General features: G+C 38.5%; 1 protein-coding gene across 1 annotated transcript in view; it reads left to right on the forward strand.

Moving 5' to 3' along the window:
• nrm (neuromusculin) overlaps positions 1-27,414 on the forward strand; it is a 234,736-nt gene that overhangs the window by 185,660 nt on the left and 21,662 nt on the right. The window contains 11 exon segments of the mRNA XM_089259765.1: positions 12,363-12,534; positions 12,609-12,757; positions 15,194-15,364; positions 16,377-16,535; positions 18,128-18,204; positions 19,643-19,741; positions 19,804-19,963; positions 20,094-20,205; positions 26,726-26,907; positions 26,969-27,144; positions 27,224-27,355. Of these exon segments, the coding sequence (XP_089115891.1) occupies positions 12,363-12,534; positions 12,609-12,757; positions 15,194-15,364; positions 16,377-16,535; positions 18,128-18,204; positions 19,643-19,741; positions 19,804-19,963; positions 20,094-20,205; positions 26,726-26,907; positions 26,969-27,144; positions 27,224-27,355 (1,589 nt within the window).

A 27,414-nucleotide genomic window follows, 5' to 3' on the forward strand; every position in this document is an offset into this window, starting at 1 on the left:
CTTCATTTCATTCTATATAAAATTATAATTTTTTACTTCTGTCAGCTAATCAAAATGAAATCTTCAAATTTACCAGCCAAAAAAAACACGCAATTGCCACGCCCCTTTTGAAATTAGCATACACACAATTAAAATTCAAGGTCCTCAAATAAAGTGGACCACAGGGCGAGGCGCAAAGCACAAAAAGACAAAGGCGAAGTGCTCATATAATCATTTTAAGGATTTGTATTTGCTGCAGGACGTGAGGTCATGTTCGCAATAAATCTAAGCAAGAAGCAGAGCGGAGAGCGGAGAGAGTGAGAGAGCGGAGAGTGAGAGAACTGAGCTTGATGATTGCCCACTGGCAGGTCGCAAATCAACGCAGCAGCTGCCGCCGTCTCCTGCGACACCCACTCCCCTCACTCCCCTCGCTCCACTCGCCCCACTCGCTCCCAGGTGGGTGGCTAATTAAATGACAGCAGCGAATGCGGGATACGAAATTAACCTTTAATTTTTGATAAACAAGCTCGAGAAACACACTCTAAAAATATGCAAACCGAATGAATGAATGCAAATGAAGTGGACTCCAGCTGAGAGAGAAAGAGATAGGCAGACAGAAAGAGAAAGGGAGTGAGAGTGAGAGGGGAGACTCAGCAGGTGGCAGCGACTGGGAATAACAAAAAAAAAAAAAAAACAAAAAGTAAACCAAGAAAAAAAATGATTGTAAATAACGTTGCTTGTGGGCGGAACTGGGCTGGGCGGGGTGGTGCGCGGCGGCTGGGGTGGCGCCACACAGCTTCCGGTGCTCTCGACAGCCGTTTACATAATTTCAATATGGCGGCTTTTGTAGGCGCGCGCGTGGCCAGCAGACGAAACAGCCACTTAAAGGACATGCCAGGACCAGCACCAGCACCAGCCAGGGCTCACAACAACAACTACAACAACAACGGCAACGGCAACAGAAGGCTGTTGTTATGCTAGGTGGTTGGGCATTTTTTCATTGTGCCCGAGATGAAAATGTAACAAAATAAAAATTTGTGTTTATGTTTTTCTTGATTTCTGCTCTGCAATGAGCGCAGCAACAACGAATTCTAATAGAGAATGCGACACGCCGGAGATAATAGAGAAATCTCTCTTCACCCTTATTTATACATGTCCCCACTTGAGTGTCCCCAGTGGCGAGATTGCTTCGAGCTAAGCAAATCACAATCATTCATTATGGATGAGTGGGCGCCGGAATGTGTCCACGTGTTCCTTGGACTCCCTCACTTGCATTTACTAATGCTAATTGGCTCGGCTGACTACTTTATTGAGCCCATGCCGGGCAATGGCTGCGGCTGTAATTAAAGTAAATTATGTTGAGGCAAAGGCAGCCCAGACTCAAGTCAGGCATTGGCTGCAGCTAAGTCGGCGGAGTCAAGAGGTAACTTAGAAGAGAATCGCTTCACTATAGCAGCTGCTGCCACTAGAGAAGGGAGTCGGAGTAAGCCCCTACATATAACTCGCTCTCTCTCTCTCTCTCTCTCTCTCTCTCTCTCTCTCTCTCTCTCTCTCTCTCTCTCTCTCTCTCTTTCTCTCGCAACAAGTGTGTCGTTTAATTATTATATTTTATTCGGCTTTATTTCTGTGTGGTATTTGCTGAAAGGAAGCTTACCTACATTTAATATAATTAACAATTAATTAATAATATTTTTAATATGAATTTTTATATTATATATATATTTTATATATAATCCTAAACTTATCTTCAACATGGTTCTAATGTAAATAATTTTTTTTTTTAAATGTATTATATTATTTTTATAAAAATTACTAATTATGATATTTCTGAAAAAAATATAAATTAAATTTTTTATTTTAATTTTATATTTCAAATTAAATAAAAATATGAAATAAAGATTTCCATAATTGAAATATGATAGCTTGAGACAAACATGACATTTTTTTTTTTTAAATTTACATAAAAATTTTTAATATTTAATTTGACTTTATATCTATTTAAAATCTCATATATTCAAATTACAAATTTAAGAGAAATTCTTAGCAAATTCACATAATTTAAACCAAAAAAATGTGATTTCTTTCTGTAGAAACTTACATCAAAACCTCTCTCAGCCATTTAAGACTCCCTCATCGAAGCCAAAGCAAATTTTGCAGAGTATTTGCAGCTTCGGCTTTTTGTTGCTTCTTCAGTTTGCTTTTGTTATTTGACGTTTTTGCTTTGTTTCATTTATTTATTTTTTTTTTTATTTCATTTTTATGATTTCGTTGTTATTTGTTCTCATCCTTCAGGGCAGCTGCCCACTTTTGACACTTATTTTTGACAGCTTAAGGACATTTGAGGGTCATGCACTTAACATGAGTGCGGGATTCTGAGCCGGGCCTGGGCGGGGCTGGGGCTGGTCGTCTCGTTGAATTTCAAAATTGTTTGCATGTCTGAGATTTGTGGCAGTTTATTATGAATATACATAAATATGGCTAGGTACATTTATATATAGAGAGAGAAAGAGAGGGAGAAATGTGTGTAAGTCAGCTCGTGTTGTTTGGGGGGGCGGGAGGCGTGGCTGCCTGGAGAGCTAGGCAAACCGCATTCATTATGAATGAACGGGCGCCTGGCTGTGCGCCCACATTTTTTGGCTCCCTCCGACATGCATTTGGTGTGTGTGTGCGTGTGTGTGTGTGTGTGTGTGTGGACAACTATTTACTAATGGTAGTCGGGTTGGCTGACGACTTTATTGAACCTATGCACAGGCAACGGCTGCTGCTGTAATTAAATTAAATTATGCTCTATGCTGTTGGCAAGGCAGCCGTTGCTCTAGCTGCTCCTGCTTCTGCTCCTGCTCCTGCTCCGGCTCCTGCTTTCCCCGTCTGGCAGTTTTCAATGCTTTGCCGCATTAAAATTTAGTGTTGCTTTTAAGTGCCGGTAATAAGATATTTTGTATGCTTCTGGGCATTGGACAACACATCAGGCGCAGAGCCATGTGCTTTACGCCCCCCACTCTCTGTCTCTCTCACTCTCACTCTCCTGCTCTGCCCCTCTGTGTGTGACAAAAGCAGTTTGCATAATTTAAAAGGCCTAAAAAGCAACTATAAGTTTCGCCTGGCATTAGATATTTTTGGCAAAGATGTTGCACACACACACACTCAAACACACACACACACACATTTGACTAGGGCTTTAGATGGCTTGGGTTACTGAGCTCCCTCTAAGTCTTTGCCCATTCGTGTTCACAGTTCGGTTTACAAGACCACAGAAAAGGGTTGCGACAATTTGAGCATTATATGACAACAGCTGCCTAATGCCAAACCCGAAACACAGATGCCCATCATAAGCATGAAATAAATTCCTAAACTGTTCTAATTAAGTGGACAAAAAGGCAATCGTCAAGGGTCTGCACTCAGCTGTACTCGAAGTAAGCAGCAAAGCTTTGCTCCATCAATATGGAAATGCGGAAGCATGTCATGTTGAGGAGTCTGTGCATCAGATGAACTCAAGAAGTGTTTGGCTTAATGACAGATTATATGAAATGGAAGAGCTCTCAGAAAGGGATTGGGAGTTGGAGTAATTTGTAATGAATTTAAAGGGGAAATAGAATAGAATCGTAGAGTAAATTGGAATTAAATTTCATATTTTATATAAAAGAAAGAATAATTATAATTATATATAAACAGAATAAAGGCTCGCACTTGTTATACTTAATAAATGTAATGATCTAACCTAATTTAAAATATGAAACTTCATTCCCATTTACTATAAGAAATAATAATCTTAATTAAAAAAGTTTGATCTTTCTTTCATAGACTTTCGAATAAAACCTCATTCAGTTTCATCTCTTATATTTTCATTTGAAATGTTTAGCATCTTTGAAACCTATCAAAAGTGTTCAATCACCTCAACTTCTCAAGCTGCTCAAAATATCAAAGTTCTGCTGCAATCAATACTTCTATTCCAAGTTCAACTAAATCACAACAGTTTCAGGAGTTTTCGTAAGAGAAGCAAACTTTAAATAGATCGATTTTCCGAAGTTCTCTACCCCGCTACCTGTCTCTCTTTCTCCCAGTTATTTGTTTTGTAATCAGCGCTATCAAGAGCAAAGCACGTTTGAGCTTGCAGAAGACAACGGTGACAACAAAAACTATGGGGAAGGGAGGCGGTGGTATGGGGGCAAGGGGCAGTTACAAAGAAATGCTGGCAGACGTGTTAAGCGCCTTAAAGTATGCAACGACAACACTGCAGACACAGGGCCAAGACACGTGTGTCATTAGCACCGAAACGGGAGCTGGCTAAGCAACAAGCACACACGCACAGCTCTCAGACTGAGCTTGATGGACAATTGTAGCAGTGGGCGTGGCACACACACACACGCACACACTGTGTGACTCTAGCTGCTAGCTGGCTGGCTGTCCGGCATGGCAGTCATAATCGTAGCGCTTATCGTTAGTTCTGCTCTGTTCTATTTGCACCGAACTTCATAAAGGTGTCTCCCCAGAGAGGTGTGCTTCAGGTTGAGTTGTGAGTGCTATACACACACACTCCCTCATCCTCTTCTGCTCTCTCTCTCTCTCTCTCTCTCTCTCCCTTTCTATCTCAATCTGGTCTCCGTTTCTCTGCTAGCTTAATTGTGCTATGGGGAACGCTTAGCAGCAGCCACATTGACATTGTTTTTGTCCAGCAGCTGCCACGCCCTCAACTTCATTTGCATTGCTTGACTTTTGAGCCAAGAAATTTGCTTTCATAAAATCTATTTTTTATGCTGGTCACTACAGTCTAGTCGAAAAGTTTCGCTCCAAACCTAATTGCTTACCGAAGTTGCACAAGAAAATCCACAAAAGTTTTATTTTTTATAAAGCAGCAAATTGAAATTGTAAAACACTTGAGCAACAAGCAAATTATTTAGCTAATATAATTATGAATTTACATATTTAATAGTACTACAGGAGAAATATACTGGGGCATACGTATATAAAGTGCTTCTGCTCAAAGATATTTCTTGATATTAAATTGCATGACTTTTGCTTTTGCGCACATCATTTGTCAATATGTACGTATACCCTGTAAAGGTGTTTTTGTTGTTATTCTTATTTTCCTTTTTATTTTTATAAATATTACAACGCCTTGCACTCTCAAACGCTGTGGCTCATCTCCGTTTCCGCTTTGGTATTGGCAGTTGGCGCTCTCGCGTATCGATTAATTGATTGATGAACATGCTATGAATAGCAGATGAAGGTGATGTTATTACACATAACATATGAAGCGATAAGCAATACACACCAATACATACACTAACACATGCACACATACATGTGTGCAGCCTCAGCATTGCATGAATGGTTTTTTTTTTTTCTTTTTCTGCGCGCGCTCTATAAAAATTTGAAGCAAGCTATGGAAATGGCACAAAGGCATATACATACATGCATATATGTATGTGTATGTTTGTCTGAATAAACGTGCTAGGTGCCAGGCACGTGAGTGCTGAGAAGCAAAGCAGAAAAAAAAATCCTGCTCTTGGGGTAGCGGCATGAAAAATTGTTTGTATTGCATATTTTTAGGGGCTGACGGCAGGGAAGCGGCCAAGCGTGAAACATGTTATCGAAGCGCTTTTAATGGAATTAATGCAGGGAAAGAGACCAAGCAGACACCCATACAGACATACACGCACACACACACGCACTCACACAGTAAAGGCAGCCTAAGGAATGCAAAATGAATTAAATTTAAGGCTCAAACGAAAAATCCTTTGATTTGCTTTAAGGCTCTTGCCTTGTTGGAGCTTCTCTGTCTTTATTAAGCCAGCTTACAGCAGGTGCTGAATCCATTGGGCGGCACACGGCTTAAATTTCATTAATTTCTTGTAATTCGGCTATTAATTAAAAATCAACAGTTACTTTGTGTTTGAGCAGCTGCTGTCGAATGCTCGACGAGCCGAGCAGGAGTTGGGCTCAGTTGGGTGCGAATTGGGCTAGCAGCGAAAGGGTAGCACAGGCGTCAAGTTGACTAATTGACCAGGTGGGGGTTGGCAATTATGAGAGGCGAGATTGGATGCTGTGGTTATCTACTTTTATGGGAGCGTGGCTAAAGGATTCGTTTTTTAATAATAAATAATTAATATATGCTAGAAAAAAAAAGTTTGATTATTTATTTACTTTATTTTATTTTATTTATTATTATTTTTAATTTTTTAAGGTATTTTTTGAACACTAAAAAATATTTTAAAAATATTTATATTTGTTAAAGGCAATTCTAAGTAAATTAAAAATAATATAAACTCAAATTAAGAATCTGAATTGAAGATTGCAACAACTCTTTCTTGGATATTAGATATTCTTTAATCATACAAGAAGTTCCTTCTATAGTATTATAGAGCATTTAATATTCGACCTCATAAGCTGATAACATTTCCATTTTTGCAACACCTCATGTCACAAAGGACAGCCAAAAAGCCAACGGCGCTCGTTAGATATGCAAAAAAATAAAGCAAAAAAAAAAAAAGTAGAATAAAAACAGTATACACTGCACTACATGGAGCGCCGGCAATTGAGTTATGAACAAGTGTGTAGGTGTGGGTGCGTTTGTGTGTGTGTGTGTGTGTGTGTGATGCGTAATTAGGCAAAAACATATTACTTTAATGACTGGGACATGCAGCTAGCCAAGATTTAATTATGAGGCAACAGCAAGCGGCCAAGCGGGCAAATTGAATTCGGGCTGCCGAGCGCAAAGGGACACAGGATACAACTACAGCAGGAGTAGCAGCAGCAGTAGCAGCAGCAGCAGCAGCTGCCTTCGTTGCCACGCCCACAGCGGCTAACGCCCACTGTATAGTAAACTCTACCAAAATTGAACATTAAAATCGTTTATGCATTTTGTGTGCTGCTTGCTGCTCTAATTGGTTTCACTGCTGCTCCTGCTGCTCCTGCTGGTGCTGTTTGTGTTGGTGCTGCTGCTGCATGAGAGGCCATAATAAAATATTATTATTAGAAATTAAATTTTTATGCGTGTTGCTAGCGCGCCTTTTATTGCACACTTTTAGGTGATTGGCTGCAGTCGAGGAAGTCGTCAATGTTAATGCCCGAACTTTGAATGGCAAATGAAGTCGAATCGCTGCTCGACACTCCGCAATTTACACTAGCCAACAGGAGCAGAGTGTGCGTGTGTGAGTGGCTAGAGTTCAGCTCGAAATCTATTTAAATTCAAGTTAATTTGATGGGCTGTCCTTAGTTTAATGCGAGATGAGTTACGAGTCATAGGCAAACACAGAGCTCAAGACCACAAAATGCAAGCCACACACGTACACAAACACAAGCACACACACACACACACAGACACACACTGAAGCTGAGAATGTGTCTCTGTCAGGCAGTTATCGCTGAATTATGCGGGCTGTTGACAGAGGAGTATGTCTATGGCTGAGTGTGGGGGCTAAACCAAGTGCTGAGTACGCTTAGCTTAGGCCACAAGTACACACACACACACGCACACACACACACACAAGCGAATGCTAAATGACACAGAGAAATTCAATGTCAAAGCGTTGGCGCACAAAAGAATACGATATGTAGAAGAAGAAGAAGACGAAGCAGCAGCAAGACAGGGCAAAGGGATGAGTGTAAACGGACATGGACATGGACATGGACACGGACAGTAGCTAGTTGCGTCAATGGCGATGATGACAATGATGATGGTACACACACAGAGAGAGAGGGAGAGAGAGAGAGAGAGCGAGAGAGAGAGAGAGGTAGAGAGAGAGAGTCACTCGTTCACACAACTAAATGTGAAAAAGTTTGATTTGCAGCCGGAGAAAGGACGCAGGAAATGGTCTACATGGAAAAAAGATGTTGAAATATATGAGGAAAGCAAGCTGAAAGTTCTTCTTCTTCTTCTTCTTCTTCTTTTTTTGCCCCGTTGCTGCGGAAACGGAAATAGAATTATAAAAGCCAAGCTAAAGACGTTTACACACCATACAAAAAGCAAATGCCAACTCAAGGGGTGAACCAGACAGAGAGGGCGAGAGGAAGAGAGAGAGGGAGAAAGAGGGAGACGGAGAAAGAGAGAGAGACACAACACACACACACACACATGGCGAGCAGATAAGAAAACTGTTTGCCAAAGGCTTAATGCTCTGTCTGTGTGTGTGTGTGCGAGTGTGTGTGTGCGTCTGAGCGGGGAAAACTTTTTGCCAAGTTCGCTGGGGCACAAAATTTATGAACAGACAACCACAAAACTGTGCGGGGGAGGGGTAGGGGGAGGCTGGTAGGTCGACTGAGGGTCGGGCTGATGGTATGCTTGAATCAAAAATGAAGTGCGATTTATGGTCATACAAATCAAAGTTTGGTGCTTGAGTTGATTGCTAACAATCTTTTGTATGCCAATGCCAGTGTTGCTCGAAATGCGACAAGAAGGAAGAAGCAGACCGAGCAGGAAGCGGGGTGGGAGAGTGAGAGCGAAAGAGAGATAGGGAGAGTGGGCACACTTTAGGCCTGACTATGAATGGAAATTCTGTAATATTTGACACTCGCTTGGCCGACTTCAGGTGTAGCCAAAGAGATTTGTGGTACAAATTAGTTGAAAACGCTCTGAAAAATGAGGTGATAAATTTTCGCAAAAACTTTTCAATTGAATGGGCCGGACCGGGCTGGGCTGGGCCGAGTCGAGCTGCGCTGAGCTCTGCTTGCTTTATGAACAATTATCAAAGCTGTGGTGAAATTTTCCTAACATTTTGCCACAGCTCAGCTGATTTCTGTGTGTGTGTGTGTGGCACAGAAACTTTTGCAAGCCAGCTGCCGAATACGCACACACACACACACATACAGCCAAGGGGCGTTAATGTGAATGGCCATTGCTCAAGTTTCCAGCGGTTTAGTTTATGAGTTTCAATTTGGGAAGCGAACGAAGCACTTTGGCCACGTTTCGGGTTTTTTGGGCCTGAGCCTGAGCCTGTGGCCGTGCCTGTGCTGTCATGCATTTATTGAGTCACTAATTTGGCTATTGTTCGCCCCAGGCCCCCAAACGGGGCAGGGAATGCGATTGATTTGAAGTGTTTGCAGAGCTGGGCAGGTGAAAGGATTGAAGCGATTCAAATGATTATGAACTTGAAATGGGAGTGTAAGGGGAAATCAACGTAATCAAATTACATTCGAAAGGTTGAACTGAATGGGTGCCGAAAATAGAAGGGATTCAATTTAATGACAAAGATATTTAAAGCACATATTTCAATGGAATTATTAGTAGAAATTATAGCTCAACTTGCTGTAAAAAGGCTAGATATATATTTCTTAAATTTCAATATATAAATCACAATAAAAATGGCATTTGATTATGTTCATAATTAGATTAAATGAGCGCCTCAAATATGATGTAATTGTATACCATTTTATATAATAAATCAAAATCAGTTTAAGCAAAATATAAACATTTTTAATTACAATCAAATAAGTGCTTAAAGCACTTAGCAGCTTGCCATATAACTGCTGCTGTGACTCGAAAAGACTGGAAAAGAGTTCAGCTGCTCTTAACCCTTGGCAGCCATTTAAGTTCAATCTTTGGCTAACCCTGCCACCAGGCACCAGCAGGAGTGGCAGCCAAACAAAGGTTACGTGTAGCCCTAACGATAGCCCGCATCACCTTGGGCCAGAGCCCCGACCCAACGCGGCAGCGAACCCAAACCCAAGCCCAAGCCCAAGCCCGAGAGCAAACCCAAGCAAAGCCAGGCAAGTCGGCGACGCATTTGGCACGGCTAATTCAGCACAACATACGACGCATTACAGTTATAGTGGCAGGACAATCAGGACGAGCAGCTCGAGCTCGGGCGCTGCAGAGGATTTGCTACTTGAGAAATTGAATATTTCACATGTCTGTTTGAATTTTATACAGACACAGAGGAAGGCAACAACAACAGCACACAGCGGAAAAGGAAGTCTAACAGAGAAATAGAAGATAAAAAAATAAATAAAAGAAACGAAACGAAACGAAACGAAAAAAAATGTGCGAAAACCTAACCAGCAAACCAAATAGGAAAATTGAAAAATACAAAAAAGAAAATAAAATTGAGAAAGGAAAAAATAAATCGAGAGAAGCTGCTGCAGCAGCTAGAGAAACGTGAAACGGCTGGGCGCCTAATTTAATATTCCACAGAGCAGGAAATTTGTGGACAGAGGCGGAAGGCGGGCGGGCAGTAGACACAGAGAAAGAGAGAGAGAGAGAGAGAGAGAGAGGGAGAAGAGCGGTAGAAAGAACGAGCAGACAGGCAAACAGACAGTTCAGACACAACTGATTGTCGTTTATAAGAGAGAGAGAGAGAGAGCTTGAGCTGATGATCCATGTTGGAGCAGCTGTAATAGTTTTCTCTAAATGATAAATTTTGTTATCATATGCAAATATTCTCAGATGAAGCGTGAATTTCAAATTATGTTAAAGGCTTTTCCTTTTGCATCAAGTAATTTTTGAAACTAGGTCAACAGGAAATGGCTAACAAATTCTTGGAAATAAAACTTTGAACAAAATTTGAATGTCGAATCAATCAAGAAGCTAAATTATCAAATTAGTGTTGACATTTAATCAGAGAGTATAGTTCCATAGAGATATGTATGTATAAATGTATGTAACAGGCTAAGGTAGGGTATATATTATTCAGATTAAAACAGTCTAGTCAACTGATCCGATTTAACTGTGAGACTGTCGTTTGATCTTCTATCAATAATCAAGTATAAATCACACAACTTAACCAAAAACTAACTCTTACAGAAGAGAAACTGAAGGAGAGCAGAAGCAGCGCACATTGAGCTGTGTCTGTGTGTGTGTGTGTGTAGCAATATTCTTCAATACACGCATACATAAATAGGTACTTTAGACAGCAGCAGGTACTTCACTCACTTCAAAGAGAGCTAGCTCTCTATGAGCTTCACACTTGAGTGGAATAACGTAGATCCTATAAAAAGGCGAGCATGCTGTAGCGCCAGCTCAGTCTTGAAACCCACCCTATGGTGGTTAGTGGTGTCAGCGATCTGCTTCTTCTTCTGCTGCGGCTGCTGTTAGGTGAATATGACTAGAAGATGACTTGATAATATTAAGCAAAGGCTAAGCTTATTTATAATAGTTATATTATATATTTAATACCAAATATTTTTACATTAAAAAAAATTATAATAAATTGTTACCATTTATATATCATAAAAATATTTGTCAGTGATATGAATTATTATTATTAATATTTATCTTATATATGTATGAATAATAATTCATATATAGCAATTAATTGCAGAGTATTGCTGCCCAAATTATTTTAAATTAAATATGATGTTTAATATAATAATCCTTATCAATTCTGTAATGAAGTTTAGTTTGGCTAATGATCAATACAATTAAATATATTACATTTGGGCATAATTGACAACTTTAATGAAGAAAACATTTTCCCATATTAGAGAACTGGATTATTGATATGTATACAAAATGGAAAAATACTTTATAAATGTATTATTGATTCGCTCATGTTTGCCAATGAGCCGCTGGGGGCTTTGCATGACCCTCTGGAGCTAACCACTAAGCCCACTATAGTCAGGCTAAGAACTTAACTTGCTTTAGCATATGCGAGGTCCTACAACGGCTAAGGACAACAAATCAAAAGCCCATATTTGCTTTGCATAATTTGTGGGCACGAGCTAGGCAAACGAAACGCCAAACTGGCCAAAATCGAAACAGAGAGGCCCATAAATAAATCAATGCAAGACGGAGGCAGACAAAAAAGTCAGAGGAAGAGAATATGTTTGGCCATAATGTAAACATTTAAATTTACATGCCAGTCGACTTTCGAGGCGAAAGGAAATGTGAAAGAAAACTGAAAGAAATAATATTTATGGCCTACTTAAAGGCTTACTTAGGCGCCTCAGCCGCCTCAGCCGCTCTTAGGGCCACTTTAATTTCAATTTTCGAAAATTTGCATTGCTCTTTGGCGCTCTGGCTCTGTGTGAGCCACTGTCTAGCAAACTGGTTGGCATGCAAATTGAATCATTTTTGTTCATTTCAACAGCAACTCAATTTCGCCATGGAGACCCATGCAGAAAAAAAGAAAAAGAGCTTTCTTTATGCATGTGTGTGTGTGGGTGTATGTGTCTTGAAGGTGTTTCCAGCTTGAAAGCAACGGAATACAAGCAACGGAATAAAAAAAAGTGTCGTTTCTTTTGAATTTATGATACTAAACACACAACACGCGCCGTGCCAAAGGTTGAATGGGGACTTTATTCATATGGCTGCGCTCCATTTGAATGGCCCAGCGATTGTATGGGGCTCTGGAGCTCACTTTGTGCACTTTGCACTTTTGCAGCCTCGCTTTGTGTGTGTGTAATAATCATAATAATAATATTTGACTTTCTCTGCTCACCTCTTGCAGATCGCACCATCAGCGAGCATGAGAACAAGAATGTGGTGCTGCCCTGTCCAGTGAACGAGCAGAAATGCGGGAAGCTGCACTCCCTCAACTGGTTCAAAGGCGACGATCGCATCGCGGCGATGCTGCTGGGCGACAGCAATGTGACGAGTGTGAATGATGAATTTAAAAATAGGTAAGTCAAACAAAAGAATACACATATCTCTAAATATATCTATATCTACATCTACATCTGTTTGCCTACTGCAGAGTTACTGTTGAGCAAAACCCATACAGATTAGTTATTAAGGACTTGAGAATATCTGATGAGGATATATATCTATGTGATACAACATTTTTTATACCAGAAGAAACGTGTGATAACTTCAATGGCTATCGTGTCGAACTGAGAGTCTTAGGTAAGTTACAAACCGAGTCACCCTCGCCCTTCCACCTCTCACCTCTCACCTGTTGCATGTTTCCATCTCCATCTCGCTTTCTGACTCTTTTGATTTGCGCCTATGTTTCGAGTATAACTTGTGCCCAATGCTTTCGTCTTGAGTTCGCTTACAATATCAACTTAAACTAACTGCTAAACTAACCTATAAACAACTGAAATCGTATCATAAATAATACATGTTTGTGCATGGCATTCGTATGGAGCAGCAGAGTCATCTGCAAGGCAGATTCTTCTTGCATGTGCAGCGAGCGTCAGATCTGAACGCGTTTTATGCTTACTGTGTTTGTCTCCGCCCAACAGAAACTATATATAAAACAATCAAATATTATGCTTAATTAATGTGTAATTCAAAATGAAAATGCAATCAAGTGAAGGTTTTTGCTTAATATAAAATTAAATAAATTTTCTAGTGTAATTAAAACATGATGTAAATATTATTATTGACTAGAAATAACCTTTGAATATTTTTATTAAATTTTATATCATTTTATATATTTTTATCTGCTTGTAGAAAATTGAAAAAAAAAAATATAAATAAAATAAAATGTATATAAAAATATATAAAATTTATTTTTAATGCCAATTTCAACACAAATATTCAACGACTTTTTCTACTCATAAATAATATAAATATTTTAGTTACAATTCGTAACATTCAACTTCTAAATATAAAATTTATGACTAAATGTCAACTGGCATTTAGCTGTCAATTTTTCCATATTTTTATTAAGCTGTCATAAAATGAAATTGGAATTTCCACATGTAAATAAAAAATAAAATAAAAGTTCAATTATTCATTCAATTTGTATTAGAACTTTGAACAGTTCCATAACAATTTACAATTCAAACTAACTTCAAATTGCCAAATCGATTGCATTTTCACTTTGACTTTATTTCAATGCAAGTGAATATACAAATAAATATACGTATAACCCAGTTTTTGTAACCTTTCGCTGCCTGCCTTTGCACGCCTAAAACATTCTAGAATATGAATACCAAAAATAACTTTTATGCATTAGCCAACATCTATATCTATATCTATATATATCTATGTATGTGTATATGAAAATGTTCAAAAATCCCTTGCAGAGTGCAAATCGCAAAACTTTACTTTTAACCGCTCTACTCTTTTACCATAACATTTGAACGTGTCAAAACTCATGCAAATATTTTCTCTTAACTGATTGTCCCACAAAAACATAAAAAAAAATAAATCTGAAAAAATCGCATACAAACGCTCGTCCACATCGACATGGAATTTCAATATATATATATATACATTACACAACTATCTATATATATCTATATATATATATATATCCCTATATATATATATATGCATTGCTATCAAAAACTCAAACAAATTCGCTCCACCAAAAACTAAAAACTAACAACAAAAAAATCAATACATGAAAAAAAACACAAAAAATAACATCAAATAAAACCAACAACAAAAATCAAATTCAAATTCCACGCCACGCCCCCACTTCTGTTCATCAACAACACCGCCTCCTTTCGTTTCATACGTGTGCACCCACCAAAAAAATTGATTTCCCTTCCCATAAAAAACTGTATTGAACTGTGTGCTCCCCCCACTCACTCCCCCACAACCCAAAAAAACTTTAAACTGATGTGAAACTCAACCTAAAACAAAAAACAATTTAAATTCCTAAAAACAAAACCAAATGCTTTAAATTAAATTTGATTTCTTCAAATAAAACCAAAAAAAAAAAAATATAAAAATCCAAAACCAAACAACCAAACGTTTTTGGCTATGCATTTACAAAAAATATAAAAACTAAAAATTAAAAAAAAAAATACAACTACGCAAAACTAAACGTAGAAAACCTTGGTAAATTTAACTTATAATTAACATCATATTTAATTCAATTCTCTTATCATTTTATCAATTTAGTTGGCTGCCAATTTAAGCAAAAGATATATCATTTTCTTAAGTTTCTTAACTGAATGAGAATGTTTTAATTAAATTGAATTTCATTTAGAACTTAGTTTAAATTAAATATTTATTTTTTATTATACTTAGCTCATTCAAAGCTTTTCATTTGAATTTCTAATTTTCTTCAATTAATTTCTACTCATTTTCATTTACTCCTAATTTCTTATAATTTATGCTAATAATATTTTTTATATACAATGCAAATCAAATATGATTTATTAAAAACACAAATTCAACATTTTTACCTCCCAAAAAAAATTGAAAAAAAATAATGTAAAAAATATGCAAAAATGCAAAAAAAAAAACAAAAATTGATTTGAACTACGCACGAACAAACACACACCCATACAAACACACACACACACACACATACACATACAAACACACACACTCACACATACACTCACACACGAATGTGGTTGGACGTTGGACATGCAGTGCCACCCACTGAGGTCGTGATTTTGGACGCAAAGGGCGACCGCATCGAGAACGGCAGCATCGTGGGACCCATGCAGGAGCGCCAGAGCCTGAAGGCAACCTGCACGGTGAAGAACACACGACCCCAGCCAGATGTGGGCTGGTGGCGGGGCAGCAAGCGGCTGGCCACATGTGAGTATTGCCCTTAGCCGAAGCCAGCGAAGGTAGCAAATCGCATAAAGGTTTTGCTCTCTCGTGCTGCGTCATAAAAACTGCTGAAGCGCGTTTATTGATTCCCCAAATGCTTTAGAGGGGCGTGGGGCGGGGCTAAGCAGCCAATTTGATGCATAAGCTGGGGAATGGAGGTAGAGCTGGTTTACGATGCGCCACAAAGTTTATGCAGTGGCTCACGAGCATGAGAAGGGGGTTGGGGAGGGGGTCATAAAGCCAGGTCCAGGCCACGGAAGGATTTGGCTGCTTATCAATGTCAGTTTTCTTCTATTTTCTGTGTTTTTTTTCTTTTCTTTTCTTGGCATAGGCAAATGTGCTCGGCCGCGCCCATAAAATGGCAAGCCCCCTTTTATTGTAAGGCATAAAAATAAACTTTGAGGCGATTTTCATTAAATTTTTAAGAGCCTGCGCTGCGGCTCCCGTGGAAATTAATTGATTTCTATTTTAAAAGCCCAACATCCATTACATTAGCTAAAGCAGAATTTAAAGCCGCCGCCACTCGAAATGCTTGTGGCATCTCGTCGGTTTACCGTGCGCCGGCCTTGAAAGGCTCTTAAAGTAATTTTTATGCCCCGAAAATCCCGGCCAGCAATTTACAAAGGCGGCAACAACATTTTCATTTTCGTTTTCTCTTTTTAATTTTCCTGTATATATATACATTTTTTTCTGGCTTACTTTGTGCTTTTGGCCCTCTAATTGGCCTTCGGTCTGTGGTTTGCAACCCTTTTTTGGGGCTGGCGGGCCGGCGGTTCGACACACCCGATCTTTGATTTCAGGCAAAATTGTATTTATTTTTGGTTGTAAAAGCCTCTGCTTCATCATAATTGCTTGTAATTAGAAAAAATAGCGCACCTGGAAAAACAGGAAACGTAAGAGTTGGTAAATACATTAGGAGTCTGCGGGATCAGCTAGAAAACACTCTTATAAATTCTAAATAAATTAAAATGTCTCTCTCTCTCTCTCTGCTGCACAGATTCGCCTACTCATGACTTGCACGATGGCCTCTATACCTCCACACTCGAGCTGGAGTGGGCTCTGTCTCGCGAGGATCTGGCACAGGACATTGAATGCCGCGTCGAGTCGGCGGCTATTAAAAATGCAATTGTTACCAAATTCGGCGTCGATTTGCAAGGTGAGTCATCATTGCGACAGCGATAGACGATAAAGAATAAACAATAAACGATAAACATAAGCCGCAACAACTTCTCCCTCCCTCTCTCCAACTCTGTCTCTGTCTATCATAAAAGCCAGCTATGAGTCAGAAATTGGCTATATATTTATGTAGGTGTGCTTAGAGTGCTTAGTTATATGAGTTGCTTAGCGGAAAAAGGGTTCGTTTTACGACTTTGTTTTCCAGTTTACAGTGCATAAAATACAATGTTCCGCCCGGAAAGGTTGCTCATAAAATTTCGCTAGTCGAAAGTCCTAAAACTCACTAATGAAACCTGGGATATATATTAAATGAGAATAGCCAGAATTACTTTTAATGAAAATTTATTTCATTTTTATTTGCATTCTAAAATGTAAATACCTTGAATATATATATGAAATTTAATTTATATTAAAGCTTATTGAATTTTTATATTTTTTAAAATATTTTTAACGCACACAAAAATATAAAAAAAATATCTGAAAATAAAAATAAATTTTAAAATATTTTGTTGCGACACAATAAATTATTTATACATAAATACCAAAAAAAAAAAAAAATTAAAATAAATAAAGAATATATTATAATAAAAATATATTATATGAGTATTAAAATATTATAAATTATAGGTGCCATAATAAATTATTCAACAATTGAGATTTCTTTAAATTAAGCCTCCATGAGACCTCGTTTAATGGCAACAATATTTTATATCGATTTAACTTGAATTGACAAATTACAGCTTAAAGCTGTTTACATTTTGTTTAATTATTTTTTTTATTGTATGTATAAAAAACGCATTCGATTGTGTTGCTTTAATTAGCATTAATTAAAAAGCGTAATAAATTCGCAAAAGGCTAAAGCAACAACAGCGACAACATTCACGCGACACTTTGACATGTTTGGGGTTCATTAACCCAACAAGCGCAGGAACCCAAACTGAGTTTTCGGGGCAACCCTTTTAATTGCAACAACAACAACAGCAACACGAACAGAATCCCTTAGGCATCGGAGAGCGTTTTGAAAGTCATGCAAATAAATTTTTTTCTAATTAAATGCTGACAATATCGAGTGACATTTACTCTCTCTCCCTCCTCTCAATTCTCCGAGGGCCTTTCTGTTTTTTTTTTCCCATATTGACGAATGATTTGACATTTTTTGTTGCAGCAATTAATGAATGTCATTAAGGGCAACATAAAACTAAGCCAACTAAGCCAAGTTTTTCATTTGCAAAGTGGACGGACGCAGTCGATTGATTGATTGAGCCCAGCCATACCCCAAGCCTCAAAGCATTTACCAATCAATTGAAAATGTAGGTAATGGCACTCGATATACGCCTTAGGCGGGCCAGCCCGCATGCAAATTGCCATTATTAATGTTTTATATTATGAACGAAAAGAGGTGAGGAGTGGAGTGGAGAGAAGAAGAGAAGAGGAGAGCCGAGCATAGCATGCATAGCCTAGAGCCCAGACAAAACCCAATTACAAGTCGAGCATTTTCGAGCAATTTTCGAACAGACACCCCCAACTACTTTTCGCCTCTCACCACGTTTTTTTGTATTTTCCTGCTTGCAGTGCGACCGACGAGCATCGCCATCAATGGAGTGGAGCACCACACGGTGCAGGGCAGCAAAGTGGTGCTAACATGTGACGTAAGTATTGGCTGAACTTTAAATTAAACGTAAACTTGATTTACATGCGGATCAGGCGGGGACACTGCGCTCAGGCCTAGCAGTTGCCTTACGCCTGGGCATATGGGAAAGGATTTGAGGGAATATCAAATTATATGGAATATTTAATATGGCTGGGATCTGCTGCAGAAATTTGAATATAAATATTGAAAGCATAAAGTGCAGGGGCAAATTATATATATCTCAATATATATATATATATATATCAGTTTGAGTATACTTCTCGATATATAGTTGTCTAGCACAATGAATAGATTTTCATATATTTTCTTTAAATCTCTCTTGATATATATTCGTAGAACTTTTCGATGTATTTTACTATAATTTTTATAAATTAATGTTGAATATTTATATATATTACTTGAATAGCATAATATTCATAGTTTTTTTTTTTTTTTTTTTATTAAAAAAAATATGGATTTATTTAAAGAAAATTATATAAAAATGCATAAAGTAGTTATGAAAATACAATTGCATAAAAATATAATATTTCAATTCGATTGTGATTACAATTTAAATATAATTTATATTTATTATGTATATACATATGTAAATATATCCTATTCTCTCTGAAACTATACAGTTTTACATAAAATTTTCAGTCAGCATATCTAACTGCTTCTATGGATTTAGATCCCTTCGAAAGACTTTACATATGCAGTCCGTAGAGCCTTGTCCTTTATATGCTGCACTGCAGAGCTGACAGTTTTTAGGTTTACTGAGGTTCTCCTGCTGCTCCTGCTTGTGCTTTGTCGTTGCAGTCCAAGTAATTGACAATAATTAACTGTCAATTATTTTGCGATTTTTCGTCCACAACGAGAGCATATATATATATATGTGTGTGTGTGTGTGTGACAGTCAAGGCAGAGGCACAGACAGCGGCACAGGCTGTGAGTGCGACTGCGACTGAGCTTTTGTAGCCAGTCAATGGCAATGCCTTTTCATTTGCTTGGCCCTCAGCGCCTGCCCGCCCGCCTTGTGTCTGGCTTGTTGCGATTGCATTTTAATGGAAAAGCGCTCAATTGGCTGCAGTTTAGCAGCACTTTGAACGAAAGGACCTGCCTGTACTGTACTCCGCACTGTGCACTGTGTAAAATTATGCAAAATTGTCTATTGATTGCGTATTATGTTTAATGGAATTTTATGCAATTGTTTTACTGCCTAGCTACCTGGCTGCCAGTCAGGTAAAAATTGTGCCTTGCTGATGGCAATGTATGCATGAATATGCGCACCAGCTAATGGAAATTTAATGGCAATTGCCTCGACTTGTCGCCAAGTGGCGCCCACCCGCCGCTGCTGAGCTGAGCGAATCACATAACGCATACGCCCCATTGGGCAGCTCTGTACACGCAAATAGACTAAATTGACGCTGTTTTCTTTGCCCCCCCTCCACTCACAGATACACGGCGCACGGCCCGCAGTTAATCTAACCTGGTATAATTCAACTTCGATTATCAGTGCCGAGGAGAATGAACTCACTGAAATACGCACCAAAGCTGTGAGTATTAACTGCTGTTTAGTTTTGCTTAGGCTAATACAACTTAATTCACTTTCGTACAGTTTGAGAAGGAGGACGGCACCTACCACACGCAGTCGGAGCTGATTTTCAATGCCACGCGCTTTGAGAACGATCGCGTCTTCCGCTGCGAGGCCGAAAATATTGTGCTGCAAATCAATCGCGAGAAGCCCATATCCTCGGATCTGACCCTGGAAGTTATGTGTAAGTACAAAGCAGTGCTGTAAGGCGCCATAATTTATGCCTAAACTCTACTCCTCATTAAAATTAAAATTTAATCTCCTTTTGGCGAAGCTCACTCATCATTTTCTTCATTCTCTATCCCTCTCTTCAGATCCACCCGTTGTCAAGGTCAGTCCACCGGAAATGGTCACCAATACCAGCGAAATTGTGCTGCTCAATTGCGAATATGTGGCGAATCCAGCCTCGCTCACGCAGGTCGTTTGGTAAGTCCCCACAGAAACCCAAAAAAGTAATCGTGATAAAAACTAAAACAAAAAAATACGAGAAAATAAAGTAAATAAAACGCGCTACTCACCAAAGTCAAAAGCGAAAGGCAAACGAATTTAAATTGCTTTTAAACTCGGCACACAAAATACACGCACATGTGACAGAGACGGCAACAGGGCTAAAATGAGACAGCGCATGCGACCAGAGGCAAGAACTGACGCGCTCTTTGTTGCAGAGGTGGCAACAGGGCTGAGGCCCTGCGGCTAGCTGGCACTTTATGTGATTTGTGAAGCCAGGCAGCAGTCGCAGTCAGAGTCAGAGTCACAGGTAGCACTCGCACAGTCACAGTCACAGTTACATTCACAGTCACAGTCAGAGGCAACTGAGGCTGTGGCGCAGCAGAACTCAATTAAACTAAAATTTCCACAGTAAACAAAAATCTAATTAAAAACAAATACAAAAGTAAATAGGCAACAAGAGTTCAAATCTACGCAACAGCAGCAACGTCAAGTGCGTAAATTGGGTACACACAATCAGTGAGAGATAGAGAGAGAGAGAGAATGGGCACACACACACCAATAGATACACATCATCAAGCGAAACGCAACTCGCATTCATTTATCTGCTGAAAATCAAAACAAACCTCGCAATTGTGTAATGCCAATCGCAAAAAGAGTTTGAGCAATGCAAACCAGAATTTATAGCTTTCTGTTGCTGTTGTTGTAGCTGTTGTTGTTGCACAGAACTCATAGGTTGCTGCATGACTGCATGCCAGCTAAACATAGAGAAATTATTGAGGCACACACAATTCCACTTAAGCATGGCATTAATACAATAATGAGCGAATGAAACAAAGTATTGAAGAGGCAAAGATATTGAAGTGGGATTCTTTAAGTGTGTAGGATGCATAAAGAGACTTTGAAGAGAGTTTGATGAATGTCTCTAGCCCAAGGCAGCATACGTATATAGATAGTTAATTTTGCATTGAAAATTGTCTAACAAAAAGTCTTTTAATCTATGATATCTACAGATAAGATTTTGTACAGAATTTGTATGATATTTAATATAGATTAAATTTAGAGTGAGTCAAGTGATTAAATTATTATATTATAGAATTTATTAAACGATTTTTTCATATACATTATTTATATTATAATAATATTTTCATTGAAAATAAACAATTTGTTTGATTTTTCATATCAATAAAATTAGGAGTGTGTCTAGTGATTAAATCTTATTATTATATAATTTATTAAACGAATTTCTCATTTACATTGTTTATATTTCAATATTATTTATATTGAAAATAAATTAATAAATAATGTTTAAATATTATTTATATTGAAAATAAATAAATAAATAATATTTACATATTATTTATATTGAAAATAAATAAATAAATAATATTAAAATATTATTTATATTGAAAATAAATATTTTGTATCATTTTTTATGTAGATCAAATTTAAAGTGAGTCTAATGATTAAATCTTAATATTATATAATTTATTAAACGAATTTCTCATTTATATTATTGAAATTTCATTGCTATATGTTTCATGTTTCATGTATTATATATTAATTTCTTATTATTATTTTATATTTATATTATTTATATTTCATTATTATATATTTATAAATTTCATGTATTATATATTAATTGTATATTATTATTATTTTTGTATTTTATTATATTTGTAATTTATTTTATTTTATTTTTCTTCTTTGTCATGTCGAGCTATTTAATTTATACATTTATAAATTTAAGTCTATATATTTATCATTTATATTTCGGTCATATAAATAAGCTTTCGTTATATTTTTATCCCAAATTTTTTTGTCCTTTTCAAATTAACTTTGATTTTTGACACATTGCGGAATCTAATAGCCTATAAATAATAAATTTCCAAATGTGACTAATACTAAATATATTCCCCACATAAATGTGCGCATATTAGCTCTTGCTGGAATTTAGTTGGCACTCTGATTTCCGCACACTCCATGGCTCTCATGGGATTACTGCTTGCATATGCGAGCTCGCTTCACCAACTTTGGCACCACAAAAAGGTACAGCCGCATAATTAGTGACAATTTTTGTTGCTAGGGCATGTCGCCCAAAGTTTTTGAGCAGTGTAAACGTCAGTCGCGCCAAAGACAAACAACAGGCATGCAAAATCCATCAGCAAGTTGCAGCAGTCTGGAATGCTGTGGAGCGGCCAGCAGGCACGCATAATGCAGAATCTTTGGCAATCGGCATGGCAACCCAGCCCCAAATGCCCCACCTCGACTGCCTCGCTGACTGGCTGCATCGCCTGCTTGGCTGGCAAATTAGTGAGCGAGCGATGGCAACGAGTGGTTGGGGCGGCGCGTTGAGCCGCTGCATGGCTGTGTCTAACAAACTTGGCCAGCATACCGCGGCCATTAGATGCGCATGCAATGCATGCAAATTGCAATTGCAATTCCCATTCACAGATTTCTCTGCCCAACGCTGAGAACGTATTAATTTGTCTGATGCCCGCGCGAGCACGTGGCGTATGCGCGATATTCGCTGCGTGAGTGAATGGCAGTGAGTGTTTGCCGAGGCTAAAAAGTTCAGCTTAGATGGCGCAGAGACAGCCAAAGCGAGGTGAATGCAATCAATTTTTGGTAAAAGCAGCGGAAATTATGAACCAAAGTGGATTTTGAAAGTTTTCATCAATGAATGAAAAGACCCTGATAAGCGAACATTCGATTGAATGGAAAGCGTAAAATGAAAATCTACAAAGTGTGGCTGAAATAGAGATGAGGTAGCTAGTGATAAGTGATATAACTTTAAGTAGTTTGATGAAGGCTTTAATAATAAATTGTAACAATTAATTTAGAGATATGTTATAATAGTTTTAGTAAAACTCAGTTTAGTTGAAGTCGGAAGCATTTAAGTAATATTTAATTATTTTCCAATAATATTATATATTATCAATGAAAATATTCTATATTATTTTTTTATTATTTATTATCAATTAAAACGAATAAGCAAAGTACAAAAAGGAAGCGGTCTATATCAATTTATCTGTTGCATTTGATTAAGAGTATGTTTATATAATTTTATACAAAAATATACAAGTATATGTATATAAAATATTTAAGAAACTATTAATATATAAGAAAAATATATATAAAAAATTTATATAAAATATTAAAATTTAATTTCAAATATATACACCAATAGTTATATTCCTGATTATTAAATATCTATAAAAATATATAAAAATGTATATACAATCTTTGAAAAATGATCAAAAATATATATTAATAATTATATTCTTGGTCGAAAGCAATAACTGTCTAATATATATATATATATTATTATATATAATTCTATTTAGTCACTGCCGAACGAATTTTGTAACTTTGTCTATGAAAATTGCAAATGCGCACAGCTTTTGTTACATAGGGCTGAGAAATGCAGTCCATTTAGGCAGATGCTGTCAGCGATATTTAATGTCAACGCCACACGAATTCCTAATCACACAACAACAATAACAACAACGACAACAATAGCAGCAGCAGCAACAATTGCAACTGCAGCAGCAACAGCTCGCGCATATGAAGAATGAAGACACACACACACACATGTCGTCTGGCACTCGTCGTGAGTGTGTGTGTGTGTGTGTGTTTGTCTGTCTGCCTGCCTGTCTGTTTGTGTCAAGTGGCTGCATTTTACAAACCTATTCCACGCTTCAAGTTTTCGCATTTCACTCTGCGTGCACGCTCACTATTCACAGTGCCTCGTCTCACTTTTCACATTTTCTTCCATTTCTTTTTTCCTCACATTTTGCGCTTTTTATCCTAATGCCAGCTGAGAAATTAAATGCACACACAGAAGTGACACAGAAAATTTATTTAGCAGGCATTTCATTTGCGTCTCACTCCATTCGCCCCTCTCTCTCTCTCACTCTCTTTCTCTTTCTCTGGCCCCTGGTCTGTGGCTCAGCAAAAAAAAAAGACATTTTTATATGTATATAAAGCGAGACTGAGAGAGTGAGAGTGCCAGAGCTCTGCATGAAATTTAGACAGTGGAAAATTTCGTGGAGCAGGCCATGCGGAATTTGTGTAGCATACCTTTTGGGGCCAGCATGTGGAGCCACAATTGTTGGGCCAGGCTGGTTGCATGGCAGCCCAGCTGCTAAAATGCATATTAATTGGATTTTAAAGGTAACATTTGCTAATTGCCCAGCTACATTTAAAGCCATATATAGACATGTACCCCTCTTCTCTACCTACATACATATGTATATCTGTATGTATGCATTTATGAGCTCTTGGCATTCGGGGCACATATCCATTTGTTTGATTTACTGGCGTTTCATTAAAATGCTTTCTCACGTAATATAATTCAATTGCAATCAGGCATAATGATCAGCATTAGATCAAATCGGCATTGTTTCATGCACTCTCAATGTCTCTAGCTCTGGCCACAGACGGGCACACGGCATGAAATATTTACATAAAATTAATCTTAATTTGTTCGAGGCCAAGGCCTGGGCGCTGTAACTGTTTACGAGCCCGAAAACTCGCAGACAGAACAATGGCAAAGGCAACAAACAGCAAAAGCAACCCTTAACATTAGATTAAACAAGCCCATAGACAGCACACACACACACATGCACACCCTTTGCTACTCACACTCAATGTGTGTGTGTGTGCACATAATTTATAAATCACCACAAAAGTAATTGTAATTGTTGAATTATTTAAGCGACTGGCAATAAACCACAAAATTTGCCACAGGCCGTGAAAAGCAAAAGAAGAAGAAGAAGCAGACGAAGCAGAAGAAAAGAAAAAAGAAGTTGACTTTACGGCTTGTTGACGACAAAAGGCAAAGTTGCCTCGCATGCCAGGAGCTGCTTCGAACCAATTAAAAATGTCTGCCTCATGTTGCTTGGCAAACATACACACACACACACACACACATGTGTTTATTAATGAGTAGCTGTCTCGCTCTGTCTGTGTGTGTGTTTCCCAGCTGCTCTCAAGATGTATAAAAATCATTTCAATACCTTTTCCGTTTGCCATTAAAAGCATTTCCCCAGCTGGACGCACATTTCCGCACTAAACTAGACACAAATGGAGAAGAGACGAAACACTAGTTTGTGTGTGTGTGTGTGTGTGTGTGAGAGAGAGAGGGAGATAGTGTGAGTGAAACACGCAAATTTCGTTAGTTTTTTGCTTTGTTGGGCGCAGCAAATAATTAAAGTTAATTACGCTTGTCCAGCGAGCGATGATATGCGCCGGATTTATGAAGCAGAAGTCGTCGGGCGTTAACTCATTAAATCGACGAGGCCGCAACACTGAAAATTACTCAGCTCATCAGCCAGACAGGAGGCAAAAAGTGGAATTCAGCGATCAAAATTACTTTTGATGCAACGACTCATTCTCTACCAGTCTCTCTCTCCTCTCTCTCTCTCTCTCTCACTCTCTCGTTGTTATTGTAAATCAATTAAAATTTATACTGAGCCTTGGCAACGGTGTAAAACTGGACTGCAGTGCGAGAGCCGTGGCCAATATTATTTCCATTTATGTCGTGCGGCTCTTTTGCAGCCCTGCAAAGTATGCAATGCATTTTTTAATTTCGCCCAAACACACACGTGACTGCGCCATTGTTGTTGTCGTTGTTGTTGTTGCAGTTATTTCATAGCCAGACAGCAGCGGGCGTAAAATTGTTTTAATGCCACAGGGGAAAAAAAAAAAAACATAAAATGAAGAATGCAAATAAAACAATAAATCGAGACTGAGGAATCTGGCATTGTTTGTGGTCAGCCTCGGCGACAGCCACAAGTGCGTAGCTGCAGCTGAATGTGCTCAATAGTTAAAGCCAGTCCAGATAGTAGTAAGGCAAACAGAGCTCTACGAGTCGAGAGAACGTCCGAAAAGTTTGAAAGTTCAAGTATTTGATGTTTGCTTGAAGTTCAATTTAGCAATGCTCACGACTCGAGCTGGCCAGAGAGCTGCCGAGAGTTATGCCATGCCAGCTTATGCATGCTGTGGCACAGTGGAGCCGCCGGAGCCAAGGCTCAACTGCACATTTGACATAATTTTCGAGTTCTCTTGTCTGGCTGTGAGCCTGAAAAGTAGTCGAGATGCATTGACAATGCAGGCAGCTTACACTAGCGCTGTCTCTCTCTAAATGCCTCCCTCTCTATCTCTGTCTGACTCCCTCTGTTATTATGAAAGCAAAAACACACTCAAACGTGCCTATAAATTTTAAATAACCAACAAGAGTGGGCTGGCCCTACGCCCACTCCCTCCCCCTCTCTCTCTCTCTCTTTCTCTCTCTGTCATACATGCGTGTTGTCTCATAAATAACTGTGTGTGTTTGCCTGTCTGTTTGCTAGCTTGAGCTGGGTTAGCCTAACTAACTAGACAAGAGCATCTTTAATTATGCCCCACAACGTTTGTTTGGCAAATATCTCTGAACCGAACCGAACTGAACTGAGCTCAACTGAATTGTGCAACTCTTGCTCTTTGCTCTTTGCAGGTACCGCAACGGCGACATTGTTAATGTCAACGATACGGATCGCTATCAGGGCGGCAACTCCGAAAACGTGGCCTTAGTCATTAGATCCACAGACAAGGAGGACATTGGCAACTACACCTGCCAGCTGTCCAATTCGATAGGCAAAGGCGTCTCCGAGCAGCAAATCGATCTCGATGTGCAGTGTAAGAACATATACATATATATATATTATACATATTTACTGAATTGATTCTTCTCATTTAGATGTGCCCATTGTCGAGGTACAAATGATTCCCGAGGGACCTGTCAAGGAGAGCGATGAGTCCAATGTCACTTTGTTCTGTAATATATTGGACGCCAATCCATCTGTGCTGACCAAAGTGCGTTGGTATGCCAACTCGACGTTGCTCAAAGAGCTGCCAGATTGCGAGGAAACTAGAGTAAGTCTCTCTCTCTCTCACTCTCTCTCACTTTCACTATATATCATTTACTTACCATCTTGTGTTGTTTGCCTCCCAGGAGGATTTATGTCACATTGACCCCAGTAAATTGCTGCTGGAGAGCATTGGGCGTGGCTTCTTTTACAACTATTCCTGCGAGGGCTACAATGCAGCTGGCTGGGGACCGCGCAGCGAGGACAAGGAACTGATGGTAAGCGTGAGCTTACAGTAAATTCAATTCTCTTTCATTCACACACACACTCTCTCTCT

This window comes from Drosophila navojoa, chromosome 4 (genome assembly GCF_054131105.1).
Source record: "Drosophila navojoa isolate 15081-1374.11 chromosome 4, UAZ_NAV_1.0, whole genome shotgun sequence".
Taxonomy (NCBI): domain Eukaryota; kingdom Metazoa; phylum Arthropoda; class Insecta; order Diptera; family Drosophilidae; genus Drosophila; species Drosophila navojoa.